At 43.3% G+C, this 18,504-nt stretch overlaps 2 protein-coding genes across 10 annotated transcripts in view; both read left to right on the forward strand.

Moving 5' to 3' along the window:
- tln1 (talin 1) overlaps positions 1–10,621 on the forward strand; it is a 139,632-nt gene extending 129,011 nt beyond the window's left edge. For all 4 annotated transcript variants that reach the window (XM_055875480.1, XM_055875482.1, XM_055875481.1 and 1 more), the window contains 6 exons: positions 2,412–2,536; positions 3,008–3,133; positions 4,057–4,119; positions 4,733–4,915; positions 8,144–8,269; positions 8,807–10,621. In XM_055875480.1, coding sequence (XP_055731455.1) covers positions 2,412–2,536; positions 3,008–3,133; positions 4,057–4,119; positions 4,733–4,915; positions 8,144–8,269; positions 8,807–8,941 — 758 coding nt within the window. In that variant the 3' untranslated portion in view covers positions 8,942–10,621. The remainder of the gene's footprint in view (positions 1–2,411; positions 2,537–3,007; positions 3,134–4,056; positions 4,120–4,732; positions 4,916–8,143; positions 8,270–8,806) is intronic.
- An 879-nt stretch (positions 10,622–11,500) lies between these two features.
- tpm2 (tropomyosin 2 (beta)) overlaps positions 11,501–18,504 on the forward strand; it is a 35,946-nt gene continuing 28,942 nt past the window's right edge. For 2 of the 6 annotated variants that reach the window (XM_055875492.1, XM_055875490.1), the window contains exons 1-2: positions 11,501–11,791; positions 15,836–15,961. In XM_055875492.1, the coding sequence (XP_055731467.1) occupies positions 11,678–11,791; positions 15,836–15,961 (240 nt within the window). In that variant the 5' untranslated portion in view covers positions 11,501–11,677. The remainder of the gene's footprint in view (positions 11,792–15,835; positions 15,962–18,504) is intronic. The other 4 variants (XM_055875491.1, XM_055875489.1, XM_055875486.1 and 1 more) reach the window with 2 other exon arrangements.

The raw sequence follows: 18,504 nt of genomic DNA on the forward strand, positions 1-18,504 counted from the left end.
CCCATGGCTGTAGTTTATTTAGGAGGAAGCATGGCAGCTTCCCATGGCTGTAGTTTATTTAGGAGGAAGCATGGCAGCTTCCCATGGCTGTAGTCTATTTAGGAGGAAGCATGGCAGCTTCCCATGGCTGTAGTTTATTTAGGAGGAAGCATGGCAGCTTCCCATGGCTGTAGTCTATTTAGGAGGAAGCATGGCAGCTTCCCATGGCTGTAGTTTATTTAGGAGGAAGCATGGCAGCTTCCCATGGCTGTAGTTTATTTAGGAGGAAGCATGGCAGCTTCCCATGGCTGTAGTTTATTTAGGAGGAAGCATGGCAGCTTCCCATGGCTGTAGTTTATTTAGGAGGAAGCATGGCAGCTTCCCATGGCTGTAGTTTATTTCTGAAAGTTGTCCCCTCCCCTTCTGGCCTAGCTTGCTATCGCGTCACACATCTAATAGGGCAGGATAGGTGTTAGCAGTATGACTGAAACCCGGCAGAGATATTGCTTACACCTATACCTAGTCATGTCAGATTTGTTAAGCACATCGAACGAGGGCAGAAAGAATGAAAGGGTAGCACCTCTGGAATGAGACTCAGCCCAAGTCTGTCAGAGGGGGGGCGGCCGCCCCTCATAAAGTTGAGGCTCAATTTACAGCACCCCCGCTTAGCTGCTGCCCCGACGGACCCTTCTCTTTCACACGGCCGTCTCCAGTCCCCATCCCAGAGGTGTCAAGAACAAGACAGCACCATGAGCACATCGCCCACCGATGTAGAGGGGAAATATTAGAGCCCCCGCCCCAAAGAGCAATCTTCTGCAGTCCCCGATAGAGATGCTTTAGCCTGAAAGGGAATCCTCGCCGCTGGCTTGGTGATAATGCCACGTCTTGATTTAACAGACGATGAGACAGGAACGTCTATATCTGCTCTCTTGTAAAAGACGTGGAGATTGATGTGGTGAGCAGTACGTTGTAACAGCCCACTGAAAGGCTGTCCATCATATCGGCAGTATGAATACAGTAGCAATCTAAAAGCATGAGTAGGACAGAGGATGTGGAAAGCAGTGGCGGTCTGTGCCGTTTAATATCAGTGAGATTTATGACCATGTCTTTATTTGTGTTACAGCATAATGGATGACTCTCATTCATATTCCATTCACCCAGCTCAATGTAACATCGATAGGTTTAGGCTACTACAGGATACTCAAATGTTCCCTTATACCCATCATGAGGTTGCTACAACCTAGGCTACGAATTAAAGTTTATAACATAGGTGCACAGTTCAAGAGACAAATTTGAGTAATCAAGGTGACAGACAGTGACACATTCAATACCGCCTTGCACACTCTTGCCTGCATCTAAGCTGATCTAGGGTGTAATCATTAGTACAAAGTCAGGTAGGTTTATCCCCATTTCGTTCCGTTTGCTTTAGTTTAAGAAAAGTTTTTCAACAGAATCTGCGGAATAAATACACCCCCGATCACCCGCCCAAACAGTTCACTTTTGTAGCTGCCACATACAAACAGCATCATCACTTAGCCTTAGCCAGCTAGCTAACATAAATATAATTCCTTTCTGTTTGACCCGAGTGTTTGAGTAGGCTAAATTAGCTACCTACATTAGCTAGATAAGTGAAAGAAAAAAAAATATACAATCAAATATATATAGCTAATTTGTTCAAAACTGTTCAGCTATTATCTTTCTCTTTGAATCAACCACATTTTATGCACTGCAGTGCTAGCTAGCTGTAGCTTATTCTTTCAGTACTAGATTAATTATCTGATCCTTTGATTGGGTGGACAACATGTCAGTTCATACTGCAAGAGCTCTGATAGGTTGGAGGACGTCCTCCGGAAGTCGTCATCATTACTATGTAAGTCTATGGAAGGGGGTGAGAACCATGAGCCTCCAAGGTTTTGTATTGAAGTCAATATACCCAGAGGAGGATGGAAAATAGCTTTCCTCTGGTTACACCATGGTGCTACCCCACAGAGGGCATTTGAGGCTACTGTAAAAACAAAACAGTGTGTTTTAATCAGTTATTTGGTGGCATGAATAGATTTATTATAGTTTTATCTAAAAAGGATAACTTTTTAACTTAACTTTTTTTTAAATCACTTTTTTCACTGGTGGAAAGGAAATCTATATTCCTTTAGAAGAGAACTATAACAGTGTATATATGGTGACCATGTGATGTTGAATGTGATGCACTGGACCAATGGGCTCCCAACACACTGTATATACCTGCAAAATGAATGTTTATTACCATTCCATTTTCAGAGTACAACTTTGTGGCATAATGTTCTGTGTGACAAAAACTATTATGAAGATAACCATGTGATGTACTGTACAGGAGCATTCAGTAATGCCTCATAGTGACCATAAATAAGAGTACTGTTGTTTAGCACTAACATGTCGTTTGTGTGTGTCAACAGGAACGGAATGGGTGGACCCCGAGGACCCCACGGTCATCGCTGAGAACGAGCTTCTGGGAGCTGCTGCCGCCATTGAAGCTGCCGCCAGGAAACTGGAGCTGCTGAGGCCCCGCACCAAACCCAAGGTCAGGAGGCTTTTTCTGCCCGCGTCAGGAGGTCCCCATGCCTCGCCCAGCCAGCTAAGCCTCTCTGCGTGGGACAAAGTCACACACTAACCCTCCACCTATGGATCAGAGACCATGTGTTGGTGCTCCACTCCTTGTGCAAAGGTTTACGCAGTCTTGACCGCAAGGGTAGAGGCCTCCTGAACTAGTTAGCTGTCCGCTGTCCACTTTGAACACCCCTACAGTAATGATACCGTCCACTTAAAATGTCTAGATATCCATTTAGATGTTCATGTTTGAGTCGAGGGCTTGAGTTACATACTGTAGTTGACACCTTCTGTGCTCATCATAGTGGTGTAGAGTAGAACAGGCCTATTAACACCACTCAGGATGTGTATTGTAACCGCGTCCTCAACTTGTCGTGCCATAAAGTAGGTTATGGCGTGTTTAACGTGTTTCCTGACTCCAACATTCTCTGTGTTTTGTTAACAGGAAGCGGACGAGAGCCTGAACTTCGAGGAGCAGATCCTGGAGGCGGCCAAATCGATCGCAGCCGCCACCAGCGCTTTGGTCAAAGCTGCCTCAGCCGCCCAGAGGGAACTGGTGGCCCAAGGGAAGGTAAGCGCTCCAGAGGTATCAGTACGGTATGGGGCCTACCCAGGGGGCAATTCACTGGTTGAAATAATGTAATTATGACATCTTTTCAACCAGTTTTACCCAGCTGTGTCTACTGGGTAGTAACGTCTAACTGTAACTCATGCTCTAGTCATTCAACACCATCTGAGTGGCCCGGGCCTGATTTACACTCTCCCCAGGCCTGATTTACACTCTCCCCGGGCCTGATTTACACTCTCCCCGGGCCTGATTTACACTCTCCCCGGGCCTGATTTACACTCTCCCCGGGCCTGATTTACGCTCTCCCCGGGCCTGATTTACGCTCTCCCCGGGTCTGATTTACGCTCTCCCCGGGTCTGATTTACGCTCTCCCCGGGCCTGATTTACGCTCTCCCCGGGCCTGATTTACACTCCCCGGGCCTGATTTACACTCTCCCCGGGCCTGATTTACACTCTCCCCAGGCCCGTGTGCCCAGACTGACTCTCTCCCCACACCAGACTGACTCTCTCCCCAGGCCTGTGTGCCCAGACTGACTCTCTCCCCAGGCCTGTGTGCCCAGACTGACTCTCTCCCCAGACCAGACTGACTCTCTCCCCAGACCAGACTGACTCTCTCCCCAGACCAGACTGACTCTCTCCCCAGACCAGACTGACTCTCTCCCCAGACCAGACTGACTCTCTCCCCAGACCAGACTGACTCTCTCCCCAGACCAGACTGACTCTCTCCCCAGACCAGACTGACTCTTTCCCAGACCTGTGTGCCCTGACTAACTCTCTCCCCAGACCTGTGTGTCCAGACTAACTCTCTCCCCAGACCTGTGTGTCCAGACTAACTCTCTCCCCAGACCTGTGTGTCCAGACTAACTCTCTCCCCAGACCTGTGTGTCCAGACTAACTTCCCTCTCTCTTTTGCTGTGCTCTCTCAGGTTGGCGCCTGCCCAGCCAATGCAGTGGATGATGGACAGTGGTCTCAAGGTCTCATTTCAGCCGTAAGTGTCACTGTCATTCCTTAACCAGTAGATGAGGTATAAGAACATTCCTTAACCAGTAGATGAGGTATTAGAATATTCCTTAACCAGTAGATGAGGTATTAGAATATTCCTTAACCAGTAGATGAGGTATTAGAATATTCCTTAACCAGTAGATGAGGTATTAGAACATTCCTTAACCAGTAGATGAGGTATTAGAATATTCCTTAACCAGTAGATGAGGTATTAGAACATTCCTTAACCAGTAGATGAGGTATTAGAACATTCCTTAACCAGTAGATGAGGTATTAGAACATTCCTTAACCAGTAGATGAGGTATTAGAGCATTCCTTAACCAGTAGATGAGGTATTAGAGCATTCCTTAACCAGTAGATGAGGTATTAGAACATTCCTTAACCAGTAGATGAGGTATTCGAACATTCCTTAACCAGTAGATGATCAAAATCTACCTAAAGTAGCACCATTACTAAGGAATATAACTTATTAAATTTATGGTGGCATCATTTCTTGTCTACACATGTGAATTAATAATAGAGGCAGTCATTTATCTCACCGATTTGATGACAAACGGAATACATTCACAACCCTCTTCTCCAACTCTCTGTTCCACTAGGCCCGAATGGTGGCAGCAGCGACCAGCAACCTGTGCGAGGCAGCCAACTCGGCGGTGCAGGGCCACGCCAGCGAGGAGAAGCTGGTCAGCTCAGCCAAGCAGGTGTCTGCCTCCACTGCCCAGCTCCTGGTGGCCTGCAAGGTCAAGGCTGACCAGGACTCCCAGACCATGAAGAGGCTACAGGTCAGAGTGCTATGTACTTATAGAGCGTCTCCTATTGTGTCCTCCACCCCCCCGGCAGCTGCTCTGTCTGCTCAGTCTATACATACAAACCAATGTGACGGGGAGTCAGTTGATGATTAACAGTCAGTCAAAAGGTTTTTCAATGGTGACACAGTGGTAAACTTGCTATGACTCTGTCATAAAGACTGAGTATCCCATAATGCGGTGACGTGTGTCTTTGTTGGTTTTAGCACAGCCTTATCCCTCGCAGTGAAGCAATTCCTGATTTGGTCACAGTGATTTCCGTTTTGTATGCTATTAGTCTTTAATGGCTACAGACCCTGTCAATAGTCACTGTAATTTTTTGGGCCTAAACTACGTCCCTGTCATTTGATTTTAATTGTGGCTTTTGTCTCTACTGCCTCTTCAACAATAATGTTTAGACCAGCTTAGACCAGTCCTTCTGGGGTTCTGCAGTTTTTATTTCTTAGGAAAAAAATTTTTTTTTTTGGTCAAAGACCACAGTTGGGGCTCATTTAGAGGATGCCGGAGCTGAGAAATGGTTTCCGAGGGAGGGAGGGAGTGAGATGTGTCACGGTCTAAATCAATGGCTCTATCTATTAACATCCCATTGCTACAGTATTTCTAGAAGTGTCTGTTGTTCCATAAAGAAAAGGACAGGTGAGGAGATCCACCCTTGTCTATTGTCTCCAAAGGCCCCAATCTTTTTCTCCATTTGATAAGTACTGCGAGGAGCCAACTCATTCAGACCTCAGTAGAAACGTATCTATCAGTATTCTCTGGTGACACAGCAGAAGAGACATTTAACTTCCTGTTTAGCAAACTATCTTTCAGAGGTGTGTCGTCATGGAAACTCATCATTTCCACAATCCATATGTGGAGGGTATTCTGTTTCAAAACTGTGTGTGAAAATCCGAAGTCCAGCCTATCAAAGCTGTCCCAGCATTACTGACGTGGGCCATCCACAGTCAGTCCACTCTCTGGAAATAGTCGATCCTGTGTAGTTACAGGATCTCCCCCCAGCTCTATGCACACCAACCAGCCAACCGGCTCATATTCTCTCATCCCAATCAGCAGCGGCTTATCTCCTGCTGTTCCGGGCTTGCAGCTGCTGCTGGGTCATTCCCATATAGTTGTGTATACAGTGTCTCTCGAAACAACATACATTGCCTTTGAAAATGTCATAACCCAAGCTGCGGCCTTTGATTACTGCCACACTGGAGAAGTTGAAGACTCCACGTTTGTTTCCAATCCCCTTTGGAAGGCCATGTAGTTAGTCAACGTTGCCTGGTTATTAAGCCTGTTAAGATTAAGAGTCGATTGTAGTGCTGTGTGTAAGGCTTGTGTGGTAGGTACGTGGCCGCGGGGTGTATGGGTATTCTGACTGTCCCTGACATGAAGCGAAGGCAGCAGGGGGTATCAGACCAGAGGGGATTAAATAGAGTCATTATACAATGGTTGGTTTGGAATTCCCATTGTTAGTTTATCCGGCCTATGATATACTAGACAACATACACATGGCCACATTCATAAAAAGTGCCATAGGTTACATCGTTACTTAGCAACGCACTGCTACTACTACTACTACAGATCCACTGTCTCGTCTGCCCAGCCATGCAACTTATACATCTGATTTCCACTGTAAAAAGCCTCGACAATTGATAAACAAGAAAAAAGAAACAAAATGCAGCTAGTTTGCCGTCTTAACAGCTTCAGTTTGAAGTGAATTGTCTTAGCTGTGTAGTTGGCTAGCTAACAAGGGGGGTATAGCCTCCATAGCAACCATTTTTGTTTGCCATAGCAACCTGCAAAGTTCTAGAACAATCAACCAATGCTTGGGTAGTTTTGCTTTACACGGCAGTTAATATGAATAAAACTAACAACCAGTGAACGCCTAAAATTGCACTTGACAACCAGTGTTGATGAATGTAGCATCAAGTTTTGTTGGGAAATGTATGGTTTGGAAATAATCTGGCTTTTTAATGCTGGTAACCCTTTGTATAAAATCAATAATGTTATCACATGTTTTGTCATGGCTGTGATGTGGTGACAGCCATGAGGCAAATTGCTAAATGAAGCCATATACTGCACATCCCTGACATACTCGACAAATGAGAGAACGGACCACTGACAGCAGTGTTGACTGCTGTCGTATCAAAGCGGTATGAAAATACACCTCAGGAAAGGATAGCAATCTATTTTTCTAATTGTGTAAATCAAATGTATGAAACAAAACCACTTGGTTTGTACGAGATATGTTGCCTTGGCCATAAAAAAATTAAACCATGAACCTTTTCCCACTACTGAGCCAAACCAAACTGTACTGCCCCAGCCTGGTGACGATTCCTCCATAGTTGCTGTAAGGGTGCTGAAAATGACTGTGAAAGAAAAATATCCATGCCAGCACAAGATGGTTCAGATTTGCACAATAGTGTGAAAAGAGTTTTTAATTTTGACAGTTGGTTTTATCCAATTCAACCTCCCACACCTGTACGCTATTTTGGTCAGTACCAGGAAAACAAACCTGGCGTCTTTTACTGACTAGCAGCTGTTGGAGATCCGACGGGGTTGTCTAGCATTGTGTTTTATGTCAGGGCTAAGCTAACAGTGACATTCCAACCATAGAGATAGTGTAAGGGGAGGGAGAATTGGACAGGAAAGCAGCTCTGGCCTTGCCAGCACGGTACCTATTTTCTCTCAGCAAAGCCTCAAAAGGAGAAGGGGGAAAAAAACACGTCTCCTTGTTTGTAATGGGCTGCCAAGTGAGTCTTGGTAACAAGTATGTTTTGCTTCAAGTGAACTACGGTGAACAGCTCCTTATTGCCTTTTAAAGCAATCCCCAAGCGTGAAGAGAGAGCAGGGTGTTTTGGTCCTCTCCAGTAGCTCTGGCGGAGGCAGACATTCCCTTTCCAGGGGCACTGTTTATGAACAGTAGGAGTGGAGGAGTCATGGTCTTAACCGAAAGCTATGTGTCAGTCAGTCGTCAGTGTTCCACACCCCTTTTGGGAGCCCAATTCACTTTTCAAATCCTGTCTGGAATTTCGTTTTTTTACTTACAGGGCTACATTATTGAAATGTGATTACACTCGTCTTTAAAAGGCCTGCACACAGTGTGCTGAATATCACAGAAAAGTGTGTGTCTCTAAGCATCTTAAAGTGTGAATGCTTTGGGTTTTGGCTTAGAGTTTGTGTCACCTTGACCCCACTGTCCATTCTGAACTTCCACAGGCTGCCGGAAATGCTGTTAAGAGGGCCTCCGATAGCCTGGTGAAGGCGGCACAGAAAGCAGCCTTTGACGCCCAAGACGAGCAGGCCGTGGTTGTTAAGAGCAAGATGGTGGGCGGCATTGCTCAGGTAAGCAGAGGGCCACGAGAGCCTGCTGGAATTTTCACACAAACTTCCCATCGATGTAAGGATTATTTCAGTGCAATAGAGGAAGACAGTGTCATTCTATGACACCCGAATTCACATTCAGAATTCCTTTCTTAAAGATCACATATGAGGCATGTTTTGTATATCTGTTGATGTGTATACCTGTTTCCATGTGCCTATCTGTTAATCTATGTACGAGAGGAGGTGTGTTCTGGGTGTTAATCAGTTCTGTCTGTTAGATCAGGGTGTTAACCAGTTGTGTTCTGTCTGTTAGATCAGGGTGTTAACCAGTTGTGTTCTGTCTGTTAGATCAGGGTGTTAACCAGTTGTGTTCTGTCTGTTAGATCAGGGTGTTAACCAGTTGTGTTCTGTCTGTTAGATCAGGGTGTTAACCAGTTGTGTTCTGTCTGTTAGATCAGGGTGTTAACCAGTTGTGTTCTGTCTGTTAGATCAGGGTGTTAATCAGTTGTGTTCTGTCTGTTAGATCAGGGTGTTAATCAGTTGTGTTCTGTCTGTTAGATCATTGCTGCCCAGGAGGAGATGCTGAGGAAGGAGAGGGAGTTGGACGAGGCCAGAAAGAAGCTGGCCACCATCCGACAGCAGCAGTACAAGTTCCTGCCCTCCGAGCTCAGGGAGGACGGGCAGGAGCAGTGATGAAACGTGCACACACACACACACACACACACACACACACACACACACATACATATATACAGCGAAGACAAATCCGATGTTCAAGGCCTACACGTCCAGGCTATATTAGAGAAAAGAGGAAAACTAAGAGGTATTATGCTTGAAGAGGAGCAATATTAGGGTGTGATAATTAAAAAGAAAGGAAAGGGGTAAAAAGTGAAAGCATTGGGGTGTTTATTTTAAGTGAATTCTTTTCTTAGATTATTTGTCACGTTCAAGAGCGTTACAGTGCCACTGGTTTTGTTTTTGGATAATGCTAAAAAATATATATATATGTATCCAAGTCTTTGAGATAGTCCTTGATAGTTTGTGATTTAATTGAGCGTTTAGGTCCTAGATTGCATGTGCCGCTTCACCGTTTTTATTAAATTCACATCCTCCTGCCAATAACTGATATTTGCCTTTAACGCTAGCATGCTATTATTTTAGTGAGCACAATAACTATCTGTTTGGCGGTGTCTGTTTTTTGTTTTTTTGGATTCGAAAAATGCAGTCACCAAAAGGTGGTCTTACAGCGCGGGTAAGTGTTGAGATCTTACTTGACTGACCAATGATTTTAACTGGCCAGGGTGAACGGTAAGAGACGGTCGCCGTACAACACAGAGCTCAGCTAGGTGTTTACCATAAACAACTGTGGCTTTGGTCAGATCCCAAAGAAGACATTGTTTAACAAGAATGTGTGTTGTCAGGTAGGCTCCTCCTTTTTATTTGAACCAATGACATTTAACTGTATTTTGTTGCAATTTGGACCAGAGGTGCAATGATTTACTTTGCGATTAAACAATTCATAGAGAGAAAACATATCTTTTTTTTTTTTAAGATAAATAATGCTATGAAATGTGTTACAAATGGTATCTTCTATTACATTTATATGTTAATAAAGTATATGTGAGTATTTGTTTGTGTCATCATATGAACTTTTGGACCTGATATTATCTGTGTTTGAAGCTCATAAAGCCATACTTTGCTTTTCTTCAGGACATTGTTTAGAATCATGAATGACTGTTCCTTCGGGTGCTATTGAGTGGTTAAAATCTTTATCAGATGTAGACTGTGTAATATGCATCTAATAGCCAACTGTAACCAGTAGATCTTTAGACACAAATTTAGATATGTATTTTGGGGTAATTTCTCTTGTCACACAGTACAATCCTATGATGGCCATTGTATGCAAAGGATAATGTGTCCAATGTTGTTGTTATTAACCGTCAGGTACCCTGAATTGCCAGCCTATTTCACATTGTCAGAGGCCTCATTGTAACCTAACCTTCTTTCAACATATCAATGAGTCAAAAAGTGCCTGCTATATGTATTTTACAACTAATTGTATTTAACTGTTAACGTTTTCCCATCTTCAAGTGCACTTATCCATTTGTTTAACTTAACACATCATATAAATCCACTCTTTTACAAACATTTGTTCTCTCTTTTCTCTTAATCGAAATAGTTGGATAGAAAACAACTGTTAAGTTGCCTATGTGTTGATTACAAACATAGGGAAAGCCTAACTTGAGTGTTTTTTCTTTTCATTTTCTAATTGTTTTGTTGACCTTTCTGATTTTGATACTATATACATGTATTAACAGTGCTATAGTATTGTAAAAGAGATTTATGGTCAATAAAGCTGGTTTTCTCTGAGAAGTTATTTTATTTCTCTTTATGAAACATTAAAATGTTGAAGATGTCACTTCTTTATCAATGCTTCATATCATAATATGACCTGCTATGCTGATATTCAGACAGGTTAACATGAGTAAAATAGACTCGCCATTGTGAACAAATTCTAGTCGCATCAAGTCTACAGTAGCCTAGTCAGTCACAAATACATTTCCCCTTGGCTCTATACTGTACCTTGTCGTTTGTGACCGGTCATTCTTCACCAAAGACCAACTTCGTCCCCAGGTGGCTGCTGCTAACCGGCACCAACTACCCTCAGTCTTGGCAACATAACTTTTTACTGTTGTTACAACTTGTTTCTGTTATTTTCCCCTCTTTGAAATACCCTAAGAAACAGCCCATGCCCTGATAGACTTTTATCAATGAACAAGCCTAGTTCAGGCGAACAAACTAAGACGACACTGGCTGTAATGTCGTCAAGTGTGCAAATTGTATTAAATGTGGACATAAATGAACCCATGAAGAGGAAGGGCTCATGAAGGCTATAACTTTTACATGAGCTGGTTAAAACCATGCCTAAGTGCGTCCCCCAGTGCGCTCGGGAGTGAACGGCAAATACAGGGGAAATTAAATACACACAAGTAGACCTATTAAAGATGGCCAACCTTTTCATTACATGATGTGGGCACCTATATCCCTATGTCTACAGATATATTTAGGTCCAATATCATACCACAGACATTTGAACGTTATATGAAATCGGAGCCTTCCAAAAATGGACAAAATCTGTGCGCCTAATTCCTACCCAACGCGTTGAACGAATCACAGGCGCGCGACGTCACTCTAGCTCGGGCGTGATTTATCTGAACTTTCCAAAAAAAGTATTGGGCTCTGGACAGAATTACATCCTCCCATCCTCCCTTACCTAATCCAGACTAGCTTTGTCTCATCACTCGGCTCGAGGTGCTGCTTCTGTGAACTTCAGTCCTCTGTCCTCTGTGTGGCTCGTGCGCGTCCGTCGAGAGCACCAACTCTGAACCCTTTTCGCCTGTTATTAGGAGAGAAAAAACAACAGTAACCATGGAAGCCATCAAGAAGAAAATGCAAATGTTGAAACTGGATAAGGAGAATGCTATTGATCGGGCAGAGCAAGCAGAAGGAGACAAAAAGGGGGCAGAGGACAAATGCAAACAGGTATGGGAATATAACTAACTGAACAAGAGGGCATTCCCTGCCTTTTCATTGCTTGAAGGGAGAGGGGCAACTGTATCTAATGCCAATAGAAATTGATTTTACACTGATTTATTCAATTTAATGATTATACTGCTCCCCTCTGTCAACCATGAAGTGGTTTGGTCGTTGACAGACAGTATGACATCCACATATGGTAATCCATGTACAATCTATTCTACAATATACAATAAACATACTGTAAAAACTCAGTCAGTAATTTTATTACTCGGGTGAGCACATCAAATATTTACTATATTTCAAGTATGTAGTTTCTACCCTGAAACCCATGGTAAAACAGATGTCCAACGTCTATGTGGAAGATAGGTAAGTGTTTGTTCTTAATATCCTCTTGTGAAGTTATCCATGAAGCTACTTCAGACTTTTGCAACTAAAAATAATAAATGTCCTTATAGTCTCTTCAATGGTGTTTCATGGGTACAGCAGGCCGATCGGAGTGAAGTTGATTAGATAGATGGACAGATCCCACCAGACGGCCCAGACAGTTTGAGGTTATTACGGGCAGTGTTAAATTCCCCGAGTCAAAGCACATTGATGAAGGGGGCATAAGCTGATTTAAGGAGTACAGTGTGAATGAGTGTTTCATTTTGAAGTATAAACTGGGTGGTTCGAGCCCTGAATGCTGATTAGCTGACAGCCGTGGTATATTTAAGCAATAAGGCCTGAGGGGGTGTGGTATATGGCCAATATTCCACGGCTAAGGGCTGTTCACATGCACGACGCAAGGCGGAGTCCTAGGACACAGCCCTTAGCCGTGGTATATTGGCTATATATCACAAACCCCAGTGGTGCCTTATTGCTATTTTAAACTGGTTACCAACGTAATTAGAGCAGTAAAAATAAATGTTTTGTCATACCTGTGGTTTACGGTCTGATATACCACGGCTGTCAGCCAATCAGACCATATACCACGGGGAGGACAAAACATGTATTTTTACTGCTCTAATCACATTCGTAACCAGTTTATAATAGCAATAAGGCAACTCGGAGGTCAGTGGTATATGGAAAATATACTACGGCTAAGGGCTGTATCCAGGCACTACGTGTTGCATCGTGCTTAAGAATAGCCCTTAGCCGTGGTATATTGGCCATATACCACACCCCCTCGAACCTTATTGCTTAAGTATCAAACCCAAATTGTCAGTATTGACCCAATCAGGGAACTTGAGAATACAAGTCTTCCCAATGATCATATGTCCAGTGTCATCTCTCATTTGTTATAATTTAACCATTGAAGATGGTCAGATTCTGTATTATACAAGTGTTAGCTAGCCTTCAAGAAATAGACACAATTTAAGGTGTTTGAATTTTAACCCTGTCACGTCCTGCAATCAACTTCTGTCACTTTTCTGTTGGAAAATCAAGACCGGGATGGAATGACTAAAGACACTCTCCAGTCATCATTTTGGATCCAACCCCATCTCAGAATCAGTTACATCTTAGTCCGAGCTTTTTCATGTTCTCCCTCTCAACTGTTACCCATGGTCTGTCTATGATGAACACTTCTCATAATGTTGACATTATGGCTCCATAGCAGCTTAGCCCTTCTCCCAGTTTCATTCTATTTTCTACCTTTGGACATAGGCTACTCCCTACCATCCCCCGTGGGAACAAGAAAACCATCTTTCTGCTTTGTCTTGAGCATTTGGAAGTAAATTATCGAACGCATGTGCACCTTCAGAGCCGTGGCATTTAAAATCATCCCTACCTACACACCTTGTCAGATTTGGCAACAACTGATTGTGTAGCTATACCTGGACCTGGACAAGAGAAGATACACCATCTCATTCTACTGTACCTCATTTTTACTGTTATGAAGCTACTTCCTACCTCAGCTGCCTCAAGAACCCAGATTTATGATGGAGATTTGGAATGGATCCTCCTCCTGAATAGAAAATAGCTTGAGCTTATATGGACATGTACAGTACTGAACCAAATTGCTTCTGGTCACTTTAGACTTGACTAATATTACCCATTATGTTATGTGAGTCCTCTCTTTCCGTTTAGTTCCCAAGTAACGAAAGCCACCAGTGGCTTGGAATGGAATGGAAATGGAACCCCCCCACCCCTTGTCCTTGAACATTTGTCTACCCCCCAGTGTGTATTTGTGATACCATGAAGAACATTTGCTTCCGTGGCGGCGAATAACTAATGGTCTAATCGCTACAGCTTTTGTTGGCGTCTAAATTTTCCATTCTACTCATCTGTCATGTTTAATTGACGTAGTCAGCTAGAACCAAATGGAGCCTCTCTATAAATAGGAGTAGTCTTCCCTCACAAGTATTTGTTCGCAGAAGACCACACCTTGGGCTATTCTGATTCCAGCACCGACATTTCTCTTTGGAGCAGCCTTGACGGTGGCATGTCTATTGGAATTGTATGTTCAACAAAGAAAAAGGGGATCAAGGCTGGAACCAAAATAACATGAAAGAGCAGCAGGCCTGGGATCAGAATGGCCCTCTCACATAGCTGGAGCCCAAAAGACCGCTGGAATCTGTCAGATGTAATAAAAGAATGACATTCATCACAAGGACATAGTGTTCACAATTCACACACTGCCGCTGTCATTCACATTCACAATGGGCTTTTTCTAGGTTAGAGGGGATCTTTTCTATCGACGATCCTAACCACCTGAAGCTTCTTTGGTTGTAGCCTAGACATTTGTAACACTCGTCAGGAAGATTTTTTTTTAATTACATTGGGAAAGATAGCAAGAACTTAGATATGATGAGGTGAACAGGGGACCCCCCAAAACAAGCAACCCTCCTACAGGTACACTCAACTCTCAAAAGCTTCAGTCTATGACCAGGGCACCATTTTTCTCTTTTTAATTTACTTGACCTTTACCATAAACAGTAGTAGCAGAGAGTCGCTATCGTCACAAGAATACAATTAATAGGTGTCTGCTTTTACGAGGCCGCGGAGGGAGCTATGTCCGGCTGCCAGGCTTGTGGATAATGCACAGGGGTTTATTTTATGCCCGTTGAAAGGGGAGACTGAGCGAACATCACCAGCTGCAGCCCCAGTCACTCTGAGACTATGATTAGTCACAAATGCCACCCTATTCCCTACATAGTGCACTACTTTTGATGGGCACTGGTGAAAGGTAGTGCACTATGTAGGGAATATGGTGGCATTTGGAAAACAACCTATGACTCTGGAGGGGAACTATGACAGCTTTCACTTTATAAGTCTGTCCTCATGCCTGGCCCAACCTGTCCTGGTCAGCCTCAGGCAGTGCTCTGTTATACCCAGACACATCGACTGGAGAATAGATTAAAACCTTCAACAGGACAGTTCTTGTACCGCTAACTCAATCTATATGCAGTATGGGTCCCACTTCAAACTAAAAAGGAATTAGCTTTTAAGGCATACTGCCTTCATAAACCCTTCATAAACCCTTTATAAACATTCATAAACCCTTCTAAACCCTATGTAAATCCTTCATAAACCCTTCATAAAACCTACATAAACCCTTCATAAACCCTTTATAAACCCTACATAAGCCCTTCATAAACCCTACATAAGCATTTCATAAGTAAACGATATGCTTAAGGCGGCATCAAGGACCGTGCCATATTAAGCGTCATATATATAAGGAGCTGTTATATCACTCTTTATGCAGTAGGACTTTGCTTATGAATGATTTGTGAAGCATCTATGTAGTGCTTATGGAGACTTCTGTGAATGCTCTTTAGAGTAGGTTTGATATGAATCGGTTATGTATCTTATTGAATCGGTTATGTATCTTATTGAATCGGTTATGTATCTTATTGAATCGGTTATGTATCTTATTGAATATGACTCTAACAAACAAACAAAATGGATTGGTCCCCTGACATTATTGTGTGTGTTTTTGTGTGTGTTTTTGTGTGTGTGTGTGTGTGTGTGTGTGTGTGTGTGTGTGTGTGTGTGTGTGTGTGTGCGTGTGCGTGTGTGTGTGTGTGCGCGTGTGTGTGTGTGCGCGTGCGTGCGTGCGTCTCCTAGCTGGAAGAAGAGTTGCTGGCCCTGCAGAAGAAGCTGAAGGGAGTAGAGGATGAGTTGGATAAATACTCCGAGTCACTGAAGGACGCCCAGGAGAAGCTGGAGCAGGCTGAGAAGAAGGCCACAGACGTGAGTGACACAGGGCAACACTAGGGGGTCACTACGACCACGGTGACGTCAAATCACGAGACACACACACGCGCACACAGACACACACCATTGAGGCATGTACATACACACACCCCAGTTAAATATATGGGTGACATGGTAGTGCTTTTAGGCAATGTATCACTGCAGTACACAGACGAGCAACTGACTCCAGAGACTACTGCATAATTCCCTCCTCTTTGTTGATTTTCACTGGTCATTTAGATAATAATATGTCAGAATATGTTATGGCTAAAGCATTTCCCCTACTAAGTTATTGTCATAAATTCACCTATAAAATGAAACACTTCATTTGGATTTAGGATTGTATTTCATCAAGGATGCCAAGATCCTCCAGCCATATAGTTTTCACAATTTCACCATTGCTGCCTGTCATTAAAGCACACTTGTAATGTTATACTATGTAAAAGTATACACAGCTAAATGTGTCGTCAGGTCATAAATCAGTAGGCTGTCAGGCCCCAGGTCCCGTTGTCTCCCCCTGGTGGGATAACCCTGCACTGCACAGTGTGGGCAGTATGCTTCTGTCAAACCTCTCAGGTTTTGTCACAATTATCTCACCTTCCTCCCAATGTGAGCGCTTGTTCACTTGCCCTTGCTGATTTGAATGGAAATGACTAATATGAGAAATATGATGTAAACTCCTACCAGCCCACATGCCTCCACCAAAGGAAATATTATTGGGACGCACCTCAAGTTCCATCCTTTCCGGCCATGCCCATCAACATCTGAAAACCATACTCTTCAAAGAGAATCTTAAATAATCCCACAGTGCCCCCCTCCCTCCTCATGAGAATATTTGGCTGTGTTTACACACGCAGTCCAATTCAGATCATTTGACAATTATTTGGCATATATGATACCTATCTGATCTTTTCCCTAATATGTAAATAGCAACAAACAAAAAAACACATGGAATCTGATCTTTTGACTTCCAATTTACACCACCTCCATATGTGGATCTCAATCCTGATATACAATTCAGTCTGGATGCTCAGATCTGATTTATTTTGCTCTGAAATGTTTTCATTTTGCACATGCCATGCCGTTACCACGTCAACTACACATCATTTAAAGGAACAGTGACAGGAAATGAGCATTGCATCTGTGTACTACTTCAAATGCTACATCAATGTGAATCCACAAATCTGATATGGGCCAGTTGGAACCCCACTGATCAAGCGACCTTGCTTGTTGACAGCTGCAACGGAGAAGGTGCCGAACCTCGACCTGTATCACATTTTGCAAACACAGCATAAAGCTTGTCAGCACCTTGGAGTGAAGGCAGGGAATTATTTGGTTTGAGTTTCTTTGATTGCCGTGTTCTCTGGTCCGCACTTTGTCTGACTCCGGTCAAATACAGGTCTAATGTGTCAACATGGTGTCAGAAGGGTTCACAGAAACCGTATAATACGGTACGCTGCAGGAAACCTTTAGGCCGGTTTAGCAGTGGTAGTAAACTATAAGTAAGCCTTCAGTTGTTGGTATAACTTTTTGTCATCATTCGTACTGTACCTTAAGACAGGACGATGTTTTTTCTAAATGGTGTCTCATAGCCTTTCTTATGATTTTATGATCTGGTATACACATTCACGTTACCTTATATAGTATTGTTTTATATGTCATCATAGGCCTTTCCCCATTGAGTAGGGGAAAAAAGGGATCTGAAAGGGTTCTTTGGCTGTCCCCATAGGAGTATCATTTTTGGCTCCACGTAGAACCATTTTTGGTTCCAGGTAGAACCCTTTTGGGTTCCATCTAGAACCCTCTGTGGAAAGGGTTCTACATGGAACCAAAAGGATTCTACCTGGAACCAAATAGGGTTCTTCCAAAGGTTATCCTAAGAGTATAGCAAGACAACCTGTAACACAGAAAAGGCAGCCACCCTAACAACCCAATTCAGATTAATTTTTATTCATATCCAATCTTTTTTCCTGACTGTCCACACTCAGTTTTATATGTGACCCATATCAGATTTGTGCATTCACATTGATGTAGCATTTGAAGTAGTACACAGATGTGATGCTCATTTCCTGTCACTGTTCCTTTAAATTTTGGGGTAGTTGACGTGGTAACGGCATGGCATGTGCAAAATGGAAACATTTCAGAGCAAAATAAATCAGATCTGAGCATCCAGACTGAGTTGTATCAGGATTGAGATCCACATTTGGAGGTGGTGTAAATTGGAACTCAAAAGATCAGATTCCATGTTTTTTTGTTATTGCTGTTTACACATTAGGAAAAGATCAGATAGGTATCAGATATAACAAATAATTGTCAAAAGATCTGAATTAGGTTGCCTGTGTAAACACAGTAAAATATTCTCATGAGGAGGGGGTGCACTGTGGAATTCTTTAAGATTATGGACTCCCGAGTGGCGCAGCGGTCTAAGGCACTGCATCTCAGTGCAAAGGGTGTCACTGCAGGACCTGGTTCGTCTCCAGGCTGCATCACAACCAACCATGATTGGGAGTCCCATGGCGCACAATCGGCCCAGCGTCGTC

Source organism: Salvelinus fontinalis, chromosome 21 (assembly GCF_029448725.1).
Source record: "Salvelinus fontinalis isolate EN_2023a chromosome 21, ASM2944872v1, whole genome shotgun sequence".
Taxonomy (NCBI): Eukaryota; Metazoa; Chordata; class Actinopteri; order Salmoniformes; family Salmonidae; genus Salvelinus; species Salvelinus fontinalis.